Source organism: Mobula hypostoma, chromosome 12 (genome assembly GCF_963921235.1).
Source record: "Mobula hypostoma chromosome 12, sMobHyp1.1, whole genome shotgun sequence".
NCBI lineage: Eukaryota > Metazoa > Chordata > Chondrichthyes > Myliobatiformes > Myliobatidae > Mobula > Mobula hypostoma.
This window is the reverse complement of record NC_086108.1, coordinates 39,061,581-39,081,588: the sequence shown is the minus strand read 5'-3', so window position 1 is coordinate 39,081,588 and position 20,008 is coordinate 39,061,581. Positions and strand designations below refer to the sequence as shown.

The following is a 20,008-nucleotide window of genomic DNA, read 5'->3' as shown; positions in this document are numbered from 1 at the left end:
GTCTCTAGAACTTGTGTCCACTATAATAGAAAGAATGAACAAGAATAGTGTTCATGGAAGGACATGGCAGAGGAAACCACTGCTCGCCAAAAAAAAAAGCATTGCTGCAACTCAAGTTTGCAAAAGACCACCTGGATGTTCCACAAAACTTCCGAGACAATATTCTGCGGACAGATGAGACAAATGTTGAACTTTTTGGCAGAAATGCACACCGCTGTGTTTGGAGGAAAAGGGGCACTGCACAGCAGCACCAAAACCTCATCCCAACTGTGAAGCATGGTGGAAAGAGCATCATGGTTTGGGGCTGCTTTGCTACCTCAGGACCTGGACAGCTTGCAATCGTTGTGTCAAAAAATTGTGTCAAGACATTTTACAGGAGAATGTCAGTGTAGTAGTCTGTCACCTAAAGCTTAATAGAAGTTGGATGATGCAACCAGACAGTGATCTGAAACACAAGTAAATTAACAACAAAATGGCTTAAAAAGAAGAAAATTTGTTTTTTGGAATGGCCAAGTCAGAGTCCAGACGTTAACTCAATTGAGGTGCTGTGGCATAAACTGAAGAGGACTGTTAATGTAAGGTGTCCCAGAAATATTGATGAACTGAAACTGTTTTGTATAGAGGAATGGTCTAAAATTCCTCCTCACCATTGTGCAAGTCTGATCAGCAGCTTCAGGAAATGTTTGGTGGAGGTTATTGCTGCTAAAAGAGGTTCTACCAGCTATTAAATACAACGGTTCACATACTTTTTCCAGCCTGGACTGTGAATGATTAAGCAATGTGTTCAATACAGACATGAAAAGTACAAGTTTTTGTGTGTTATTTGTCTAGGCAGATTGTGTTTGTCTATTATTGTGATGTAGATGAAGATCAGACGACATTTTATGAGTAGTTAATGCAGAAAACCAGGTAACTGCAAAGTATTCACAAGCTTTCTCTTGCATCTGTACTTCCTCAAAGTTTTGTTTTCAAAACTTGTATCTAATTAAGATCTGCAGCAGTTTGTTTTTCTGTGGCATTCTAGAAAATACAAAGCAGATACAAAAGCAGGTAGCACAGCAAATCCATGTACAGATGATTTTTTATGTTCACTTGAACCTCCTTCATCATCTAACTTAGCATATTTACTATTTCCTCTTCTTGCATGATTTCCCACTAAAAGCTTCCATTTAAAATATTTGTCTCAATGGCTCCTTGTCGCAACAAGTTCCACATTCCCACAACTTGCTTTGGAAAATAGCTTTGTCTGAGTTTCTTTCTGGATCTCATCTTGGCCTTGTTTTTTTTAACTTCAGGATCAATCAGATAAGGCAGAGAAAATTGCTACATGAGGGAAAACTAACAAAATAGCTCCCCTATATGTTTAATTTACAAGATGCCCCACACACAAATCAGCAAAGTTTCTTTGACAGCATCCTTTATTACTGGAAGCAGGAACATGGGCCACTTCCAACTTACTTCTAAGCTGAAAATATTGTGTCTTGCAAGTATGTTTTTGACCCTTGCATGTTACTGGGTGATCATCCTGGAACGTCCCACCTGTCAGCAATGTACTGCAGAGGTAGAAAGGGATGGCTTACCACAGTTAATGTGGATGGGCAGTCAACAGTGGCCTGGCCAGCAGCACCTATAGTTCATACCTGCTTCTTTTTCCTCATGGTTGATGCTGATTCCTGGCCTCTTATTTATTTCTCCCTCATATATTTCCTTTATTTGACTTTCATTATCATACTCGCCTGTTTGCAACTTATTCAGTTCCTTAGGCTTCGTAGCTATTAAAAATCTGTTAATTTCAGTGTGGAAACAAATTTGACTTTAACCTCTTAGTTTTGCACGCCAACCACAAATGGCAAAACTCTTGTTCAGTGAGTGCATTTAAAATCTCAGTCAACTCCACCAGGACCCATAAATGAAAATTGTCAGAGCCTGGAGCCTTTTTCTTTACCTTTGACTTCCTAAACTTTTTATTATGTGTTTCCTTCTGATAAGTGTTTTCAATCTGCTCCATTGTATACCCCCATTTTAACTCAAATGTGTTTTTTCTCTTGACATACCCCTGTAATTTCATTTCTAAAACAGTCACTAAATAATGATTTAATAATTCTTTACTTAATTATTTTCAGACACCGTCTTCCTGCTTCTTCTGGTAAACAGTCTGATGTGTTTTTGCACCTTTTTTGTTGATCCTTGTGTACTTAAATGAAGATGACTTAGTATGAGTACTGCTGAAATATTCCTTTTACTAAGTAGTGAGTTGGCACTCATATTAAACATTCTTATTATTAAATATTTTTAAATATTAAACAGCAGATGGAAAACTGGGAATCATGCTTACTAAGCTGCATTAAATTTCATTTCAGTGCAAAGTAAATTTCTGTGGTTGTAATTGAGCCTTACATTTAACAAAAAGTCAATTTTATGGTCACTCATTTTGTGGAAGTGACCTTAACCCTCTGGCTTTGCACTGCAACCTGTAAGAGGAGTATTACTGCCATAAAGTTGCCAAATACAGACAGTTAACACTCACACACAAGTTTATGGAATGCTGTCCCCAGGGAGAGCACTTCTGACTGGTGACATGGCAACTGTACAAAAATGATGTTTCCTGTCACCTCACGACTCTTAAGACCATAGGCCTGTTTGAGAAAATGAGGCAATCTTATTTACAACCATGCTGAACCATTTCTCTTTTCTATTCAACAGAAGGTGAAGTGTAAAGCTTTAGAAGATGTGATTATATTAAATGTAGATACAAATACACTGGAAACACCATTTGATGACCTTCACAATCTACCGAGCGAAGTGGTAAGTAAAAAAAATGAGCAGTGCTTTTTTTTAAATTTCATTAGCTCATCGAATGTGATAAAATCTCCACTGTTATCACAAATTGGTAGATGCGAGGGTGGGGATGGGAGTGGGAGGAAGCGGTTAGTAGTATCTCATTTGTTACTTTTTCTTGTGAAAGTCAGGAGCTGTAAATTGACTCCTGCAAAAGCAGAATTATTTTCAGCATTTTGACTATGGCTGCAGAGGTTTTGAGCTGTGCAGCCAATTGTAAATGAAGCTCATGATCAGAAAGATAGCTCCATTCATTAGTTGTAGCTTTTTAAAATGTAAGTCTCTTCATCTTATACTTAATCATTAAATTACAAAGTATGCATTTCTGTCTGCCTAGTGGCATTTCTTGCTGAAGAACGAGTTGAGTTGTGAAGGCAAGTAGAAGAAGGGGGCCAATTATCAGCTCCTGTTTCCCTGCCACCTGCCAGCTCTTTTTCCTTTAATTAATGCTCGGATGGCACTGGTCAATATAATAAGTAATACTTTTACAGTTGGGGTCACAAAATTGATCCTTTGATCTTCAGTATTCTGAAACATTCGTTTCCTTGAATTAGTAGTTTTCCAGTGCATTTTACTTTATTTCCACCTACTTACTGAGATGTTTCCAATGGAAATATCCTATTTGTTTTAAAATTGTCTCTTTTGCTTAGATTTCATTTTAGAAAGAAAATGATAGTTTTAACTTGGCGCAAAAGGATACTGGTCTAAATTAATGGACGGTTAAAGAAGGCTGTCTCTTTATCAGTGAAGCCTGATGAAAGAGATGTCAACTGCATTTGTACTTTGATCTTGTGTTGCTTCCACTACTTTTCTTTTTTAACAATCAAGGTGATTAGTACTAAATGTATAAATGTAATCAAACTGTAAATAGCACACCACAATACCTATACAGAAGTACCCATTTGTGAGTATTTGTTACACTTTTCTAATAATTAACATGTAAATTTACAGCAAGCAGTAAGTGCTTTGCTTTTGAATTTATCAAATATACAAAAGTCTGTGCACACTATTTTCATTTTTGTACTCTTCTCTCCCTTCCCAGATAAAGAAATTTTTTAAAATTATGATGTATTGTCCTGATTTGAGTAAAGCCGTTACAAGATATGTTTAGTTACATGTGAGTTCATACCACAATGATTTTAGTCCATATGGAGTTTATTATTAGGTCAGTTTTTATATTGGTCTCAGTTGTCATAAAGGTCTCCAGGTCACAGTTGTCCTGAATTACTGAACTGTTTTCATGTAGACACACTGCTGTGTTGTATGCTGCCATCTTAATAATGGTCTCTTGTCAGATATTCACACATAATATTTAAGAGTTATGGACTATTAGAAATATTACTTTTCTTGATAGCATTCTGCTTTAGGAAATACTGTGTATTTCCAAATGAAGAATAATAATTGTGACTAGCCACTGAAAACCTGTTCATCTACTTCCTTGCTGAAATGTTGCTGCATTAATGTAGCTCTAAAATCTCCTGATCAAATTTTGCTTCACGAACTTTACCATTGATTAAAAAGTATGACTAACAAAACACTAATCTTGTTCTACTGTTATAAGGTGAAGCCGTGAGAACATGCAAACTTGGAAATTTCCTATTGCAATCATTTTTTTGGCTTCCTTATTTGTAACATTATCCTTACTTTGCAGCTTTTGGTTGTCACTGCAGTGGATTCTGCTAAGGAAAAGCTGTGTTCAAAACAGCTTGCAGTTTACTTTCAGAGTAAATCAAGACCATTAGTCATTGAGTCAGAGTTGTACAACAGTGAAGTAGGCCCTTTGTACCACTCCATCCGTGTCAACCATTTTGCAGATCTGCATTAATCCCATTTGCCTGCATTAAGACCATATCCTTCAGTGCTTTACTTACTTGTGTCTATCTAAATGTCTCTTTAATGAATAATTGTGTCTATTTCAGCACTTCCTCTCGCAGTGTGTTCCAGGTATCAACCACTCTCTTATCTGCAGAATTCTTTGCCACAGGCAGCTGTGGAAGCCAAGTCTTTGCCACAGCAGCTGTGGAAGCCAAGTCTCTATATATATTTGAGGCAGAGATTGATAGATGCTTGAATGGTCAGGGCATGAAGGGCTACAGGGAGAAGGCAAGAGATTGGGGCTGAGAGGAAAATTGGGTCAGCCAAGTAGACTCGATGGGCTAAATGGCCTAATTCTACTTCTATATCTGTGGTCTTATGGTCTAAAAATACTTCAGATCCCGTTTAAAACTTCTTCTCTCCTTAAACCCATGACTAATTGTTTTTAATACTCCTGTCTCTTCCGCTTAAAATCTTATACACTTCTGTCATTTCCCACCTCAAACTTCCTAGTTTGCGGGACAGCAAGCACGCCCTATCCAATTTTTGCCCATAACTGAAGTCCTCCAATCTAGGCAACATCCTGGCAAGCCTCATTAGCTAATAGATGTTGAAACTTTTAAAATGTAAGTATACATATTCTTGCCACCTGTGCACACCTTGTATTAAATAAAATCCTTCCATCTTTGCAGTTTGCTTTGAAGTGATATGAAGCAAGAATCACCTGTCAGCCATTTCACCAAAATAATGTTGGAGTAGTTATTTATCTCCTCCTTAAAACCATTAAAATTAATTGTACTCACTGCTGTTCCTTGGTATTCTATCTAATTTAACTGCATAGGAATTAGTTGAGTCTGCATTTTTTCCAAAGTACTTTCTGAAGAGGAGGAGAACAACCATACAAAATATGTTAAGGGACATATGCTAGTAACAAAACCAATTTTTGCACCTTCATCTTCTCATGATTTGGCTGTAATTTTTTCAAAATCTTTTAAATATCAATTCACATTTCTGAGAACCTAACACAAATTTGGTTTTCAATCAGGGGAAATTTAATGCAAATTGGGCTCACCAGGATTTAATTTGATTTTTGTCTATTGCTTCGAATCTCCTGAAATAATTTTTGGAATTGTTTCTCATGTAGCAAATGGGCAAACGGATCACAACAAGTTGCCTGTTGACCCTGGCAACAATGATATGTCAAAAAAAGAGAAAATCTGCAGATGCTGGAAATCAGAGCAACACACACAAAATGCCAGAGGTACTCAGCAGGCCAGGCAGCATCTATGGAGAAAAAATACAGTCTATGTTTAATAATGATATGTGAAGTGCATGTGCATTTGATACTGACTTTTGCATCAATTAACAAAATACAGACCTGAATGTGTGGTGCAAGGCAAGGTGCTTATTCTTCAAGATGTTGGTGAACACCTAACAACCTACCATCTTTATGCATAATTTGCTGATCCTGACTGTACAACTTTAGTGTATCTCTGATGTGACCCTGCACGTAACTAATCAAAAATATCACTTAAAACCCAAATCATCACAATGGATTACTGTTGACATTATACACAGATGCATTTGTTTTGCAGCAACATTGCTTCCAATGGCATTCACTGTTCATGTAGACCCCCAGGAAGCAAATCCTTCAGCTTGCCTTCTTGAGGAAAGAAGTTTATCATTATAAGATTCAGGTTTGTAAGGAAGGTTTCAAGCCGTGCCGGCTGAAATTCTTCTCATGTGACTGCAGAACTTTTGTCTGAAAGCTTGAAAATCAGGTTATATAACAATAGGTATGGTGCCTGATTTCCTTTCAAGTCAATGAAGGCTTCACCTTATGGTCATCAGCAAGGGGTCAAGCACAGAAATTCTGCCTCTGAGACAGAAGTTTGTACAACTCATTTCAGGAAAATCTTTCTGCATATTTAGAAGAATCATTATATTTGAAAACCATGTTCATTTAGGTTTTTATTCTTGTTTTTAATGTTTTTTCTGCATTAAACCTTTGATAAATGTCAAAGAACATTGTCCAGAATGGTTTCCAAGAATAAGATTTTTCGGAACACTTGGAAAGTGGGCTATTAAATAAAAGTGAATTAAATCTAAAGAAACACAGCTTATACTGGTGACCTGTGCTAAAATGTCAAGAACCTTTGTTTTGGTTGTTTTAAGTTTGTTACTCTCACTAAAGAGGGAAATTAAGGGTTCCCTTGTCTTTAGTTGCTTTATTAATGATGTCAGCAGGAGCCAAGAGTCTGCTGTCCTGCCTGCCTTCCTGTGTAATGGCCAAAGAAGACAAAAAACAAACTCGCTGGGCACTTCACCCTCAGGCTACAAAATAACATGATACAGTGTCAAAATTCAAGGCTTAAACATTGTGTAGTCTAAGCAGTTTTGCTGCTGTTTAATTTTGTTCCTTGCCTTATTTAATAGGGCAGTTACTTACAGATTTTTTAATGAACTAAGCAGATCTTAAACTAAGTTTTAATATTTCTAGTGTTTCGAAACAGGGTTTTCAATATTACGTTGTCAATGGGTATAATTTCCTTCAGTAGCTGTTCTGTCCAAAAGCATGTTGCTACACGACACCTTTTAGACAGAAGTGGGAATAAACAGTCTGCTCTGAAATCTCCGAACCTTGGCAATGTAGCATTTCCTCATTTCCAGTTAAATCATTAAATTTCTCCACTTAGGCATCTGAGAAACTTTCTTCTGAGATAGTTTAACTGCCATTGCCCTATTATTTCTTTTTAATCCCCAACGGTACTGTTTGTGGGATCTGCCCTCGACATGTACTGGTGTATTGCACCTGTTAAAATTTTCAGACTGAGAAATCCTGATATTTTGTTATCTGATGGTTTACAGAATGAATCCTCCATGTCATACTAATTAAAAGGGCATAGAGAGTCCAGTGGATTTGTATGTTCTTTAACCTTTCTCACCACAGAGATACAGATTATGTACTTCATAACCTGTGCTGAAGTTAATTGAAAATACTTAATGAGGCTTGGTATATGCAGCCAGAGCACTAAATGAGTTGGATTTCAAAACTTTCATCTGTAGCCATCAAGCCTTGATGTAAATTGAAAAGATCACAGCTATTGGGAAAAGACCTATATTGTAAAGTCCTTTCTGCATAGATTATGAACATCTTAACTCAATGATTTTTCCATAAAAATATGGCTGTAATTGGACCCTATGGGGGTCCCTTTCTTTGATCAGATCACAGTAACTGTGACTTTACACTGAAAAATGTCACTGCTGTAAAGGTTTATCACCTGTAGTGCTTAGTTTTCTCTGATGCCTTGTACTGTGCTGGTTATCTTTATTAAAAGAAGTATAATGAGTAATTAAACAGCAAGTCATTATCTGAAGCACAGAAAAAAAAGCTTCAATATTTAAGTTATAGTGATTGTATTTTCTCATTACTCATCCCTTGACTGCATTTTTGCCTTCATTTTTTTTCAGTGTGCAGTTTATTGCTAATTATATTTTGATGAAAATTTGGTCTCATTTCATTGTGCAGCTATATGCGATTATTTGTGCAGTGATTTTATTTCTGTTTTTCTCTTTTCTAAATAACTGTGAGACTGAAGAAAAAGTCGACCATTGCAAATCACCGGAATCATTCTTGCATTGAGAGTTCTGTGTCTTCAATATGAAATAGTTATGAATGGGGAAAAAGATAAGACTTATTTAGCCATGATTGGTTCAGTGATTCTAAAAGTGTGCTGCTTCTTAGTGGTAGGCCATATGTTGCACAACTGCAGTGAAGATCTGTAGGTGTGTTGCTCACTGAAGTGTATCAGAGTAATTAAAAGTCAAAACTATCAAAATATTTTAACATGACAAATAGAAGCAGGAGTTTGCCTTTTGACACCTTGCATATTACCTGCCATTTATTAAGAGCATAGTGACCTCAGCATCATTTTGTGGCACTAATGTTAAAGAAATGAAGAGTACCTAAAATCTTAAAATCTGTCAGCATCCACTTGGCAACTAAGCCTTCACGGGCTCCTGGGAACAGAATTCCAAAGATTTGCTACCCTTTTACTGAAGAAGACAACCTATTCAAATTCTCTGCTGTATATTACTCAGTTCTCAATTCATGCCAATGTTACCACCCAGTCCCATATGCTCCAGTTCTACTTTTAGCGAGATGCGCACTTAACATGGTGGCATAGTGACGTATGCCATTCATGTACTTTTACATATAACCCATAATGAATTATGTAAACGACAGAGTGCTTTATCAGACAACATATTTCAATATTACTCAACTATTACTGAAATATTAAATGCACAACACTATGCTTTGGAAATAACTAACTATCTGCTGGACGTACCTCAGCAAGTCGAACAGCAAGCAAGGAATTCCTGATGCAGGGTTTCAACCCAAAATTTTGACAATTCACTTGACCCCCCCCCCCCCACCTGCTGTCTCCATGCCTCCAGAAGGTGGTTTTGAGGATTCTGGATAGCGCACATTGTCAAACTCCAAAGTTCAAAAGATTCTAGATTTTTCCATGGACTAAAATGTAGCAACTGTAATTCTATTTTTTGAGTAAGAAAAGACAGAACAAACAGAAGTATAGGAGTGTGCAGGTTATGCCTTGCTCTGTGTTTTCCTGTCAATTAGTTTTGGAGTTATAAAACATAACAGTGGTGACAAGTAAGTTTTAAGCAGACCTGAGATGACTACTTACCTGTTGAGCGACAGTGAGATGTTTGAGTTTTTAAAAAAAAGTGCAGTGAGACATTCACTTTAAAAAAGGCAGAAAGCAGACAATATTCATGGGTTCATAAATGGTGAGTACTATTGTGATAATAAATTTAAAGAAAAGCAGAAATGGCTGGCTACATCAGAAAGATAGATGTATTCGATTATAAAACAGGTAACTGGATTTTGTATACTGAGTGAATTAAGTAGTATTTCAAAGTAAATGAAACAGCCAAATGAAAAGTGAGTGCCAGTTTTGCTGAGTGCATTAGGTGAAAAGACATAATAGTTTGCTTAGAAGTTTAACTGTACCAACCAAACCATCCGAAATGAGCTTTGCTAATATCAAAGTAATGCAAGAACCAAAACAATTGTTGATTGCAGAATGCTTTATGTTTCATAAGCAGAATCAAAAGGAAGAGGAATCCATTTCAGTTCATGTGGCTGAGTGGGATGAACATTGCCCATTCAGTAGCGGGCTTAATGCTACACTAAGAGATCATTTAGTTTGTGGAATCTTGCAAGAAAGCAATCAAAAATGGCATTTAAAAGAGCATTTGAAAATGCTGTAATGGGAACTGCAGACAGAGATTCAATTGAGGTGCAGTCAGGAATGACAGTGAGCGTGAAAATAATTGCATCGAATGTACAGAAACAGGCCTGGCTGAACCAGTTGTGTTACCTTTGTGACAAGGGTTAACATTTACCAAACCGTTGCAGATTTAGAGGCAAAACTTGCAGAAAATGCAACAAAGTAGGACACATACAAAGAGCGTGTTGGGCAGACAAAAATAAATGGACTGCAGAGGGAAGAGAAGTCAAATTGCAGTTTCAGAAAGAGGACTAATCTTCATGCTGTTGATGAAAAGTCTGAATTATGAAAGTAACAGGACTGTGTAGCCTTGAGATGTAAAATGTGCTCTGTCTGCCAGAGAAAGCAGGATCTCCCAGTGGCCACACATTTTAATTCCACGTCCCATTCCCATTCTGACATGTCTGTCCACGGCCTCCTCTGCTGTGGAGATGAAGCCACACTCAGGTTGGAGGAACAACTCCTTATATTCCGTCTGGGTAGCCTCCAACCTGATGGCATGAACATCGACTTCTCTAACTTCCGCTGAGGCCCCGCCTCCCCCTCGTACCCCATCTGTTACTCATTTTTATGCACACATTCTTTCTCTCACTCTCCTTTTTCTCCCTCTGTCCCTCTGAATATGCCTCTTGCCCATCCTCTGGGTCAACCCCCCCCCTCTTGTCTTTCTTCCCAGACCTCCTGTCCCATAATCCTCTCATATCCCCTTTTGCCAATCACCTGTCCAGCTCTCGGTTCTATCCCTCCCCCTCCTGTCTTCTCCTATCATTTTGGATCTCCCCCTCCCCCTCCAACTTTCAAATCCCTTACTCACTCTTCCTTCAGTTAGTCCTGTCGAAGGGTCTCGGCCTGAAACGTCGACTGCACCTCTTCCTATAGATGCTGCTTGGCCTGCTGCGTTCACCAGCAACTTTGATGTATGTTGCTTGAATTTCCAGCATCTGCAGAATTCCTGTTGTTTGGCAAATTAATTAAAATGGAATTGGATACTGGCTCACACACACAATGCTGGAGGAACTTAGTAGGCTAGGCATCGTCTATGGATATGGAAAGAGTGAACAGTTGACATATGGGACTGCAGCCCTTCATCAAGCCTGATACTTATACTTTGTACTTTATTGTCGCCAAACAATTGATACTAGAACGTACAATCATCACAGTGATATTTGATTCTGTGCTTCTCGCTCCCTGGATTACAGATATTAAATATTAAAAATAGTAAAAATTAGTAAATATTAAAAATTTAAATTATAAATCATAAATAGAAAATATAAAAATTGGAAGTAAGATAGTTCAAAAAAACCGAGAGGCAGGTCCGGATATTTGGAGGGTACGGCCCAGATCCGAGTCAGGATCTGCTCAACAGTCTTATCACAGTTGGAAAGAAGCTGTTCCCAGATCTGGCTGTATGAGTATTCAAGCTCCTGAGCCTTCTCCCGGAGGGAAGAGGGACGAAAAGTGTGTTGGCTGGGTGGGTCATGTCCTTGATTATGCTGGCAGCATTGCTCCGACAGCGTGCGGTGTAAAGTCAGTCCAAGGATGGAAGATTGGTTTGTGTGATGTGCTGCGCCGTGTTCACGATCTTCTGCAGCTTCTTTCGGTCTTGGACAGGACAACTTCCATACCAGGTTGTGATACCATAGCAATGTGAAAGGTGGCACTGGAAAAATCAAACATATCAGGGGTAAAATAGTGTTAAATGAAAATGCTACACCCAAGTTTTACAAAGCCTGTCCATTTCCTTGTGCCATCTGTGATAAAATCATATGGAGGTTGAAGGAATTCTTTCCAAGGTTCATTGGAGCCCGTGGACAACACCAGTGGTTCTGAAGCCAACAAGAATGAATTTGTTAGGATCTGTGGTGATTTTAAGGTTACCATCAACTCAGTACTAAAAGAAGATTAATACCCTCTACCCAGGGTAGAGAATACCTTAGCAAACTTTTCTGGAGGAAAACACTTCAGCAAAATGGACTTAACTGAGGCCTACCTACAGATGGAGATGGAAGAAGAGTGCAAAGTGTTTTTCACCACAAACACTCACGAAGGGCTTTATCAATACAATAGGCTTATTTTTGGATTCGAAAGCTATAGACCAGGTGTTGCAAGGCTGCCCAGGCACTCAGTCTACCTAAGTGGTAATGTTATCAGTAAGGATGACAAGGAATATCTCCAAAATCTCAAGACAGTGTTAAAAATATTAGAAGTTTATGGGCTCAGAGGACAGCACAGCAAGTGTGAATTCTTTAAACCAAGCATTAATTACTGTGGTCACACCATTGATGCACAAGGATTTTACACAAGTGTGCTCAGAAAATTCAAGCAGTGGTGGATGCCCCAAGGGCAAAGTGCATGTCACAGTTACGGTTCCTTTTAGGATTTGTCAATTTCTATAGCAGGGTCCTGCCAAACTTGGCTTACTGTGTTCCACGCCTTGACCTCATTACTACAGATCGAGATGAAATGTCAATGGACAAAACAGTGTGAGGTGGCTTTCCAAAAAGCAAAAGAAATCATGAGGTCAGGCTCTGTACTCACACATTATCATCCATATCTTCCACTGAAGCTTGCCTGTGATGCCTCACCTTATGGTATAGGTGTAGTCATGTCACATGTAATGAGTGATGGAAGTATCTGTCCCATAGTCAATTTCCCTTATAGCTGTAGAGAAAAATTATACACAGATCGACTGAAAGGCCTTGAGTCTGGTTTGATGTGAAAAACATTTCAACCAGTACTTGTATAGGAGAGAGTTTACCCTCATTACTGTTCATCATCCACTGGTGTCTACTTCCAGTCCACAGAAGGGTGTTCCGCTAACAGCAGCAGCACGAATGCAGAGATGGGCTCTGCTTCTTGGTGGGCACAATTACAAGATCAAATTCAAAAGCACCACTAATCATAGAAATGTTAATGGGATTGACCTGTTTACCCTTGGAAAAGGAAATACCTGAAAAAATTTACAAAAGAGTACACTCCTCTTGACATGTTCAAAGGTTCAAAAGTCCAATTTAATGTCAGAGAAAGGTATACATTATACATCCAGAAATGCTTTTTCTTCGCAAACATCCACGAAAACAGAGAAGTGCCCCGAAGAATGAATGATAGTTAAACATGAGAACCCCAGAGTCCCCCCCCCAGCTCCCTGCCCCGCGTGTAAGCAGCAACAAACAACGATCCCCCTTCCCACGCCCAGCAAAAACAATAGCACACCCGCAGCCAAGCACAAGTATAAGCTAGGCGATAGCAAAGACACCTACCTTAAAGTTACCCCAAAGACTATCGCATTTCATCTGGCATTCAACAAACTACAGGTTCTGTCTCTCCCTAATAAGTGAGAGGGAGGTGTCCCCCATTTTCACAGCGAGCAGGACAACAACCTGCTGGTTTACAATGTTAAAAAGTCCATTTTGTTGCTTTTTACAAGCTGTGTGCCTGAAGATCACAAAGATCTCAGGTTTTTGGACCACAGTGAAAGATTTTCCGGCCTCCTGGCTGACACACGAGTCTCCTGCCATGACACCAACTCTCGATCTGCCCATCTCCAGAGCCCCGAGATCTTAGGCTTCCAAATATGAGCCGGAATCTCAGGCCAAACCCTTGGCGTACCGAACAATAATGGCTGGTCCTGAAACCCCAAGAACGGGTCCCATTCCTGCAAAGGACCAAAGTCTGCATGTAACTCCAGGTCAGGGTCTTCAAAAGAACCCTGAAAGGGAAAAATAAAGATATTAAAGATAGAAATAGAGCTGTTTCCGAAGATGTAAGCAAAGGAGTCGTTGTTTAGCGCCATCTTTCTAATGCTAATTGAAAGTCTCTCTATTATGGCAGAGATAATCCAAAAGGAACCCGGAAGAGACTCTGCACTATCTCAGGTCTACATGGCCGCCCAACATTGCTGTAATGTGCAGCAAAAATTCCAGTTCCCCATTCTTACCAGCCCCGGGATAAAATTGCCCTTGACCAGGATTGCCTTATGTGGGGACTGAGAGTAGTTGTATCATCCAAGCTGAAAGCTAAATTGTTGGAGAAGCTACATTTAGGCGTGGTCAGTATGGAAGTGTTGGCTGAAAGCTTTGACTGATGGCCTGTGGTAGATCAGCAGACCTCTCCATTCTTGGGAAAGGCCTGCATTGCTCTGGCAGGGGATTCATCTGGATTTTGCTGTTGCCATTCATGGGCACAAATTCCTTGTTAGTAGTGGAGGCAGCTACAAAGTGGCCAGAAGTGCTACCATTAGCCTCACACACTGTTGATGTATTGAAAAGCCTCTTTTCAAGGACTGCTGTTCCAGAACACTTGGTCAGTGTGAATGGATGATGGTTTGTTGCTGAAAATTTTCAATCATTCCTGAAAGTGTATATAATAAGACATATTATTCCATTCATCTGCACCTTAATACCCAGCTTCACATGGCTTGGTGCTAAGGTTTGTCCAGAGTCCTAAGAATGCACTTTGAGCAATGTTGGCAGAACACACTACACTGTCACCAAATCAGAAGTTCACCAATTTCCTCCTTGCATATCACAGTGCATCACACGCTGCAACCAACTCACCAGCTATACTGTTCCTGGATTGTCCCTTGAGATCATGCTTGGATCTCCTCAAACCCAATCTCAGAAGGAGGATGCAGGACAAACAGCTGAGACAAAAAAAAAACCTCAAGCAAGGAGGTTTGATGTTTCACTCCTGGACAAGCAGTCCTGGTGAGGGACTACAGGGGGTGATCAAATTTGGGTATTTGGAAAGATTAAGGATAGAACTAGACCACATTCATACACAGTGGAAATTGTGCAGACGACACATCAATCAGTTGAGGAGAGCAGAGTCAATTGTTAGAACTGTCAGAACACTTCCTGCAGTCCCAGAGTCAACTCCTACAACCACCAATGAGGAGGCCCCAGAACCGGAGGTGTTTCACAGCCACAAGTCTCAACAAGCAAAGCGACCCCCCCCCCCTTTCAGGAAAGATGTTATCCCACAAGAATAAGAAATCCTCCATATTGATGAAAGCTTTAGGGCTGAATGGGACAATTTATAATTTACTAGGCTGTGGCGGCATATATAGCAGTTGCATTATATGGTATACTGTGTATATACAGTGTATGTATATATAAAACTCCAGAGCAATGCATTACCTGTTTGAGTTGAGATGCATTCTATATTGAGTTGGAGTTTATAGCTAAGCAGGGAGGAGTGTTATGTATTTAATATTTCAGTGATAGTTGTGTAATATTGTAAATCTATTTCTTTATTAAGCATTTTTGTTGTTTACATAATTCATTATGCGTAATATGTAAAAGTATGTGAATGGCATACGTCATGATGTCACCCACGTCATAAGTGTGCGCCTCACTAAAGATAGAACTAAGAGGCATACACGTTATTCCTAGCTCTGTTTTTCTTTCGATACATTTAATGTTTAGGAGTTACAAAACATAACATGTTATGCAGATAATGAGGTCTTAGGGACATCGGTTTCCAATCTCATTCATTTGTCAGGCATATTCCTTTTACTGATGCTGGTTTCTTTTAGATTTTCATGCACTGTTAATCTGTTTTTGTTTGCTTTTCCTGGGTTGTGTTCTGTGTCTTCCATGAAGGCAATCAAAAAAGTATAAGTTTAATTTCTCTCTATTCAACAATATAATTTTTGTGGTCTCAGTATGTAAGAGACCAACTATAGCTTTGCTGATCTTTTCCATTTTACATATCTATTGAAGAATTGACCATCTTTATTTTATTTCTCACAAAATTATTCTCAAAAATCTGTTTTCTTTTCCAATCCTCAAGCTTACTGCTCTTTCTGGCAACATTATAAGCCTTTTTCTTTGATCTAATACTGTCTTTAATTTATCATGTTTGCAACAGCTGGACAACTTTTCCTGTACTGTATATTTTTTTCCTGTCTTGGGGGAATATGTATTTGCAGTAAGTCATGTAATAATCCTTTAAGTATTAGCCATTGCTCAATTACTCTTGTATGTTTTAACATAATCTCTGCAGCCAACTCGTACTTCATATCATCATAGATTGTTTTGTTAAAGTTTAGAATCCTATTTTCAGATAGAACTAAATCATTTTAGTCCACTTTAGTAAAATATAGCATATTGCAGTCACTCTTCTTTGAAGGTCCCTTTTCCATAAGATATCATTTATCTCTTTTTCTTCACACAATACTTAATCTAAAATAAACAATTCCTTTAATGCTTCCATAGACTATAAGATAATAGAGCAAAATTAGGCTGCTCTGCTTCTGCAAGATACTTGCCTAGAAAACCTTTTCTTATATTTTCCACTGGGAATTTGGTCTCAATGTGTATTAAATTCCCCTAAGGAATGTTGCATTGTTCTTGTTACATGTGACTTTAATTTCTTGATTTATACAATTCCTGAATTACTGGTACTGTTTAGGGACCTATAAACAATTCCCACCACTGTTTTCAGCTATTTCTGGGCTTCATCCTCTTCCTTTGTTGGATGTTGGGCGACATCATTTTGCCTGGAATATTTCATTTCCATACTTAGCCATGATAGAGACATGGTTGCAAAATGGTAATACTCCATCTCTGGTCATTGCTTTCCCAATCTGAGACTTCAACTCATCAACTCTGAGGCAGGCACTGCAGATATTGTTGCCATGGATCACAGTGGCTTCCATCAGTTTCCATATACTGCAACTGCACCACAACACCTGCCATGACATGCCTTATCTGAACTTAATGAATACAATTAATAACATTTATTCAACTAAATCTTTAAAACTAAAGCTACACTATCACTCTTTGCTCACTGGTTTATTTACCATAGTCACTGCATACACTGGACATTGCACACTGTGTCTTAGCAAGCTTTCATCAGTCCTGTTCTCTTTTTATTTTGTAAGCATTCAGAAAGATTTGCCTCCCCTTTGGATTACCAATATACCCAGGAAGTACATTCACATTGGTACAATTATTGCTCATTGTAGCTTTTAGAATTTCTATTTATTCTCTTTCTACAGGTCTCATCGTTGAAATACAAACTGAAGAAGCAGTCTACAGCCACTGGTGATGGAGTGGCCAGGGCTTTCCTTAAGGCACAGGCAGCATTATTTGGCTCCTATCGGGATGCACTACGATATAAACCTGTAAGTATCTACAAACAAAAAGATCTCCATTGTTATATTAACTTTTGGCTTAAACATGCATTGGAGAAGTGAGCAATCTTTAGGAGTGGTTTCATGATGAAATTGCTCTTCACTGTTTTGCCTCCTACAGCTCCATGTCCATGATTTCATATCAGTTTTTGAATCATCTTCTTCACACTGACATTCTGCTCAACAATTTCCTGCAAAGTTTTACCATTTTGCCACCTTGGCTTCCTGGAAGTTCCACTAGTTATCCATCGGGTCTGGCAAGAAGTTTACACTTCTACATTAGGAGAAATGCAACAATTTTAACAGTATTTTTATGTGAGGACTTTTGGCAAGATGACCTGTTCAATGATTGAAGAATACTCATACCACTGTTGTTTTTGACATGTTCAAATGTCAGATTGATCTCAAGTGTTATAATATGCTAGACCATGTCACCACATTAGACCTATACTTATTCAAAAGTGCCTGTGCACAATACTCAGATAATTTTTACTTTTGAGATCTGAGATCTTCATCTAAGTTAAAGTGTTTTAACAAATACTTAATGTGTTACTTGTCAGGGAATTGCTTCATTAGTAGGAGAGAGTTTGGGTGAAGGAAGCAGAAGAGTTTTCTTTCAGGAGCCTGAGAACCTTGTGTATTAGAGTTAAGTTCTGTTGATTATCTGTGGGGACCAGTGGCCATTGTCCTTTGTGATGTATTGTTTCATTATTTTTTTGTCCTTGCCCATGGGAAAGATATCAAACTATTACAGAAATAATCAATGAAGAGTTGGAAAGTAAGTCGAGGTAATTTTCAGTGATGTATTCAAATAAAAAATACATATCTATTTGATTATAAATATCTGACATTGATTTTTACTATAAAAATTGACAAATATAAATAATTCATATCACTCTCTGGAATTATTTCCAAGAACAAGTTTCACCCAAACATCAGAAAAATTAGTAATCAAATCAAAAGAGTTCATAGGTTAGATATCTAAAGGACTTACAGCCTCTCCTGAATCTGCTGGTAGCCAATGTATGGAAATCCAATGATGAATGGAAAGACTAAACCGGTGAGCAGACTTGAAAATTGATGGAAGAAAGAATAATATAGGTTACTTTAAAGAATGCTGTTGGGTATGTGTGAGAATCATTCCCATAACAGGAATACTCACTTCAATTTAATTAAAAGTGTTAAATTTCCCTTAAAATTGGTTTTATATCTTTAGAACTGCCATATCGAAATTCCCCCACATCGACGTATTCTGTTTGCAACCTGCCTAGAAGTGGGAATTTTCTCTGACTGGGTGTTGAGAATGCCTAGTTGCTGTTGACAAATTGCGTGTATGCATGTGTGAAATGCTGCTCGGTGGTTGGTTTATAACCTCCTTCCGTGAAATGGCAATAATTGAAGTAAAAAGTTAATAACTACAAAAATAACTGATAAAAAAGGCTTTAATTTTTTATGTAAACAACTGGGGGAGTAAGTAATTTTGCATGGTATGGATGAATTTGCCTGCATCTTATATTGATTTTGAAATATAGTGAGTAGAATTACAGTTTGCAAGACCTCTGTCTTTCAGGATCTGTGATGTTCTGCATTATATATTGTTTGAATAAAATTTTTGTGTTGCAGTAGCCACTTTCTGGTTCTGCATATGTGAAATTCCTTAATTAATATGCTTAGTGTGTAGTTCTTCAATATGTCAAGATTTAAAAAAAAGAATAATAGTCGACTGTGCCCATCCTCGATGAGTTGATAAAATCTTACAGGTTTAAAAGCATTTACCAGCAATATCAGAAACTCTCTGTACTGAAATCACTGTGTCAGATAAGTGTGGATCATGATTAAATTTTTAAACACTGTTCCCTGAAGGACTGCAGCACTACATTGGCGCACAGTGTGGATGGGGGGAAGCCCAGAGGATGGGCAAGGAGTGTAGTGAGACGGACAGAGGGAGAAAAAGGAGAGAGAGAAAAAAATTAATAATAATAAATAAAGAAATAACAGATGGGGTATTCTGTCTGGGTAGCCTCCAACATGATGGCATAAACATTGACTTCTCTAACTTCTGTTAATGTCCCACCTCCCCTTCGTACCCCATCAGTTATTTATTATTATTAATTTTTTTTCTCTCTCTCCTTTTTCTCCCTCTGTCCCTCTCCCTATACTCCTTGCCCATCCTCTGGGCTTCCCCGCTCCCCCTTTCTTTCACCCTAGGCCTTCCGTCCCATGATCCTCTCATATCCCTTTTGCCAATCAACTTTCCAGATCCCTCCCCCTCCTGTCTTCTCCTATCATTTCGGATCTCCCCCTCCCCCCCCACTTTCAAATCTCTTACTATCTCTTCTTTCACAGTTAGTCCTGACGAAGGGTCTCGGCCTGAAATGTCGACTGTACCTCTTCCTATGGATGCTGTCTGGCCTGCTGCATTCACCAGCAATTTTTATGCGCGTTGCTTGAAATTCCAGCATCTGCAGATTTCTTCGTGTCTGAGACAGTGTTTTGTTGCTTTTTAATAATGGGGAGCACTAAGAGATCACTGCATGAGGGGAAGGATACTGCAGTATGAGCTAATGTACCTTGAATCAATTATATGGAAGAAAGGTGACTCATTCCCATCTTGGATTCTGTTGTTGATCTAGTTGTTAAGTAAAACATGGTGCTGGTAATCCAATGAATGAAAAGAAAGGCTTATTTTCAAATCTTGATTGGGTTTCCTCTGGGACGAAAGCCTACAAAGCATTCTAGTTCCTAATGAATGAAGAAAATTGTTGATGCATTGTATTGGCTTCTTCAGTTCTATCAGAAGACTTAGAGAGCATGCATCTTTGGTGCCAGCAGATCATGGAGCTGCCCTTAACTCTTTATATCCCAAAATGCATGAAATTTATTGTAAAAAAAATCTTTTTCT

The 20,008-nt window shown here is 38.5% G+C and overlaps 1 protein-coding gene across 3 annotated transcripts in view; it reads left to right on the top strand.

Annotated features, from left to right (window-relative positions):
• dennd1b (DENN/MADD domain containing 1B) overlaps positions 1–20,008 on the top strand; it is a 330,960-nt gene that overhangs the window by 247,121 nt on the left and 63,831 nt on the right. For all 3 annotated transcript variants that reach the window (XM_063063866.1, XM_063063865.1, XM_063063864.1), the window contains 2 exons: positions 2,704–2,805; positions 16,972–17,097. In XM_063063866.1, the coding sequence (XP_062919936.1) occupies positions 2,704–2,805; positions 16,972–17,097 (228 nt within the window). The remainder of the gene's footprint in view (positions 1–2,703; positions 2,806–16,971; positions 17,098–20,008) is intronic.